Source organism: Engraulis encrasicolus, chromosome 22 (assembly GCF_034702125.1).
Source record: "Engraulis encrasicolus isolate BLACKSEA-1 chromosome 22, IST_EnEncr_1.0, whole genome shotgun sequence".
Classification (NCBI taxonomy): Eukaryota; Metazoa; Chordata; class Actinopteri; order Clupeiformes; family Engraulidae; genus Engraulis; species Engraulis encrasicolus.
Genome location: NC_085878.1, coordinates 48002488 through 48007487, shown reverse-complemented (window position 1 = coordinate 48007487; position 5000 = coordinate 48002488). Strand labels below are relative to the sequence as shown.

At 40.7% G+C, this 5000-nt stretch overlaps 1 protein-coding gene across 1 annotated transcript in view; it reads left to right on the top strand.

The window, feature by feature from the left end:
- itfg1 (integrin alpha FG-GAP repeat containing 1) overlaps positions 1-5000 on the top strand; it is a 252316-nt gene that overhangs the window by 34207 nt on the left and 213109 nt on the right. Inside the window, exon 7 of the mRNA XM_063188433.1 lies at positions 2057-2106. Coding sequence (XP_063044503.1) covers positions 2057-2106 — 50 coding nt within the window. The remainder of the gene's footprint in view (positions 1-2056; positions 2107-5000) is intronic.

Here is a 5000-nt window from a genome sequence, read left to right as displayed (position 1 = left end):
GTCAGGATTGGGGATTCCTCTCTCTACAGATGTTTTCTGTCAGTCAGCTGGTCAGACACTGTAAGATGCTGTCTATTTTCTGTGTCGAGTTATCGTGCCCTGTGTGTTTGTGTGTGTGTGTGTGTGTGTGTGTGTGTGTGTGTGTGTGTGTGTGTGTGTGTGTGTGTGTGTGTGTGTGTGTGTGTGTGTGTGTGTGTGTGTGTGTGTGTGTGTGTGTTAGAGAGAGATTTTGATGTCCTCACTGAGCGCAGAGTTGACCTAATTTGACCTGACAATTCAGAGTTCACAGCACATTATTTAAACATGCGCGCGCGCACACACACACACACACACACACACACACACACACACACACACACACACACACACACACACACACACACACACACACACACACACGCGCGCGCGCGCTGTTACTACGTGAAACCGACTAGTAAATGTGTCCCTTTGAAGCCAGAGTGTCGTTTAAGGTCATTGACTGTTCTCATATATTACGTCTTGTTGATTAAACACAGAGGGACTTAACTTAATCATCTATTATCTGATGTTCTACTTGTCAGTTGAAGGAGGGTTGAGGTTTTTTGCTCCGCTCCCTTTACGTTAGGGCTAGGTTATATAATGTCACATTACGTTCAGATTTCTATCACGTCTTTTCCCATTTATTCTCACTTCTCGTCCTTGCTTACTCCCAAGCCTCTTTTTTTATTTCACTCTCATGTCTTAAAGCCACATTAAAAGCCTTTTTTCCCCTCTTCAGTAAAGTACATGTTGGAAGTGGAATCCATTTCATTTGAACTACAAATCAGAGTGATTGCCTGTGGAATTTTGTGGATACAGTGAATGCACTTGAAGTTGAGAGAGACTGAAATCATTCTGGCTGTATCGTTTTATGGTTGGGGGGAAAAATGTGGAGAAGTGTTACTTTAATTCTCCCACTCCCAAGCTCTTTTCTTTTCTGTCAGTGTTTTATCTTTTTTCATTCTCAGCTACTCTTTTTCTCAGTGCAGATAACACCCCCTTCCACCTGTTGGTTTTGTTTCCATGCTCTGGCCTTTTTGCACCTTTTTCAATTGGTTTCAGTTGGGGCTACACTGCAGGTCACAAATGCACCAGAAACAACTCTGTGTGCAGAGTGGGTGTTTTTGTTTCCATAGACGTTGGCTTGAAAACGTTATGTTATTCCCTCACTGTGTGTGTGTGTACTGTGTGTGTGTGTGTGTGTGTGTGTGTGCGTGCGTGTGTGTGCAAAATGTGTATGTGTGTGACTGTGCAAACTGTGTGCGTGTGCAAACTGTTCGTGTGTGTTTGTGTGTGTGTGTGTGTGCGTGTGCGTGTGTGAAGTGTGTGCGTGTGTGCGTGTGCGCGTGCGTGTGCGCGTGCGTGTGCACGTGCGTGTGCGCGTGTGTGTGCGTGTGCGTGCGAGTGTGTGCAAAATGTGTGTGTGTGACTGTGCAAACTGTGTTTGTGTGCAAACTGTTTGTGTGTGTGTGTGTGTGTGTGTGTGTGTGTGTGTGTGTGTGTGTGTGTGTGTGTGTGTGTGTGTGTGAACTGTGTGTGTGTGAACTGTGTGTGTGTGAACTGTGTGTGTGAACTGTGTGTGTGAACTGTGTGTGTGTGTGTGTGCGTGTGTGTGTGTGAACTGTGGTGTTTGAACTTTGTGATGTGTAACAGCAAGCGCCTGGAAGGGAGAATGATGCAAGTTGTGTCTGTCAGGTGTTTGATTTTCTCTCTGCCTGACATTGACTTCTTGTGTCCATTCCCATCGATTGGATTGTCGATGTGTTCAGTGTGTATTACAAGTACACAAATCGTATTCATTTTCACTCTGAGTGAGTTTATGAGTCAAACCCAGGTGCATCATTGAGTGATTCATCTCGTTTTCTGTCCCTCGTTTTCCAAAAACGTTTTCGCAGATGTTTGACTGGCACCTGACTGTGTCTCCCACCAAAAGCACCTAATTAGCTCGGCGTGAATGAAGGACTGATGATGTCTTCTCTTCTCTCCCCTTCTCTCCCCTTCTCTTTTCTTCTCTCCTTGCTTTTTTTCCCTTTCCCAGATCTCTTCCTTACCATCGATGAGAGCGGATTCGAGACGTGGATCAATAAGGTAGTGTATGTCTCGTTTTTTCTCTTGCACACATCCCACAGATAGAAATACGCGGTAACACTTTACTTTACGGATCGCTAATAAGGTGTTAATTTCATACTAATTTCTCAGTAATTTCAGTCTAATTTTATGGTAATAACTGCTTGTTATTAGTAATAACAGCAAAATAACCATATGGTTTCCAGTGCAATTACACTATAATTTATCATTAATAATAGCAAAAATAACCATACAGTTTCCAGTGCAATTATGCTGTAGTTTCTAGTTAATAGTAGGCTAATGGAAACAGCTACTGTGTCATCATAGTAGTTAGGTGGTAGGTATGCCAGTAACTAAACGGTATCAGCCGAAGTAGTTTCATACTAATTAGGCTACATCAGGGCCGTAATGTGCAATATTTCCTCTTCCTATGTTATTGCATAGAAACGACCACCCAAGCATCCTTGTATTATTTCTGCTTAATTACCTTGTAAACAATTGAGTAGTTATATGGAAATAAGATAGAATCAGGGCCGTAAAATGCATTATCACCTATTCCACTCAATTTTATGGAAATTAGGCCTACATATTTTCATGGTCTTAAAATGTCTTATTTCTTATTTCCACTCAATTACTTAGTTATTATCATTTTTAATACAATATAGACTAGCCTACTATGAAGTGATTCAAGTACACAGACAAACACATTGTGTGCAAAACTTTATTTATTTTTCCAATCAGTTATGAGATTCATGTTCACTGATGTGAGGTTGTCAATCTGCCACCATCCAGAGGAAGTCCTGTGAACACAAACAAACAAACAGAGAAGTCAACTGCAAGACCGGTTTCACCACGTTTATTTTTTATGTTATCAATTCACCATCGCTAAATTTGCTTCTGAAATGCAGTACCATGTTAAATGCACGTTGTAAATCTTCCTCAGGCTGACATCGTTGCTGATTTACAAAGGCAAACTCTAGCTAGCACCTAGCTTCAGTCATTGAAAACATGGTGGGCAGAGCTAGCTAGAACTAGTGGTTTCCGTGTACCTCTGTAGGCTATGCCATTTCAGCACAAACACGGCTGATAAGACGTGTTTGCAATGTATACAGTTAAAATCCTTCAATGCTCAGAGACAAAATGAAAGCAGGTTAAAGCTAGAACTACATTAAAAGTTCGTTGTCAGGACGCTTACCTTGCCTGGCTCTGCTGCACTGAAGTTGAACTAGCTCGCGGTGGCGGCGAGTCCTGTTGTTGCTAGGCAACGAAAGTTTGGTTACTGCAGAACAGGAGCGTCCCAATCAGTATACTTCTGTACTTCAAGCACACTCGTTCTAGTTGTACGCTGCCCGCTCTGCTTGCAGTATGGCTCAGAGACGCTGACGTTGTTTAATTGAGTACCCTGACACACAAGGGTGGAGTTTGAGACGCACCACACAGTGCTTTCGCACGCAGGCAGCAACCAGGGTAACTTTCAAGGTGAGCTAAAATGGTCTTGATGTTGATTTCATCCACTTTCAATCGTCGAATTACTTTAGCCTTATGCAAACATGTTTTATGAGTTAGTGTTAGGTTTATGTTTGTTCTGGAAATGAAACGGCATACAGAAGTACCTTTACAATGGAAACCACTAGCTAGCTCTGCCCACCATGTTTTCAATGACTGAAGCTAGGTGCTAGCTAGAGTTTGCCTTTGTAAATCAGCTATGTTGTCAGCCTGAGGAAGATTTACAACGTGCATTTAACATGGTACTGCATTTCAGAAGCAAATTTAGCGATGGTGAATTGATAACATAAAAAAATAAACGTGGTGAAACCGGTCTTGCAGTTGACTTCTCTGTTTGTTTGTGTTCACAGGACTTCCTCTGGATGGTGGCAGATTGACAACTTCACATCAGTGACCATGAATCTCATAACTGATTGGAAAAATAAATAAAGTTTTGCACACAATGTGTTTGTCTGTGTACTTGAATCACTTCATAGTAGGCTAGTCTATATTGTATTAAAAATGATAATAACTAAGTAATTGAGTGGAAATAAGACATTTTAAGACCATGAAAATATGTAATTTCCATAAAATTGAGTGGAATAGGTGATAATGCATTTTACGGCCCTGATTCTATCTTATTTCCATATAACTACTCAATTGTTTACAAGGTAATTAAGCAGAATACAAGGATGCTTGGGTGGTCGTTTCTATGCAATAACATAGGAAGAGGAAATATTGCACATTACGGCCCTGATGTAGCCTAATTAGTATGAAACTACTTCGGCTGATACCGTTTAGTTACTGGCATACCTACCACCTAACTACTATGATGACACAGTAGCTGTTTCCATTAGCCTACTATTAACTAGAAACTACAGCATAATTGCACTGGGAACTGTATGGTTATTTTTGCTGTTATTAATGAGAAATTATAGTGTAATTGCACCGGAAACCATATGGTTATTTTGCTGTTATTACTAATAACAAGCAGTTATTACCATAAAATTAGACTGAAATTACTGAGAAATTAGTATGAAATTAACACCTTATTAGCGATCCGTAAAGTAAAGTGTTACCAAATACGCAGTACATGCTCCCAATGCACTTTGCCCCTTTAATGTTACATTAAGATTTTTTGTCTGTGGGTAGGTTTGGTTGCTATGTTAACTGAGAACATACTCTATGAACTTCGTTGTATGGGATTTGAAGGAAGCCAAGTCCATAAATGCTGCCTCCGGTACAGGTTTTAAAAATATAACAGCAGCGCCATGTTTTGCTCACGACGATCATCATTTTTTTTTACGTGGCATGACTAACATCTAAAGACCCATTTAAATACCTTGAATTATTAAACAGCTTAATTTCCTTTGGGTGAAATAAAGTATCTCTATTACGCCTATTTTCCCCACAAAACGAACAATCGCACA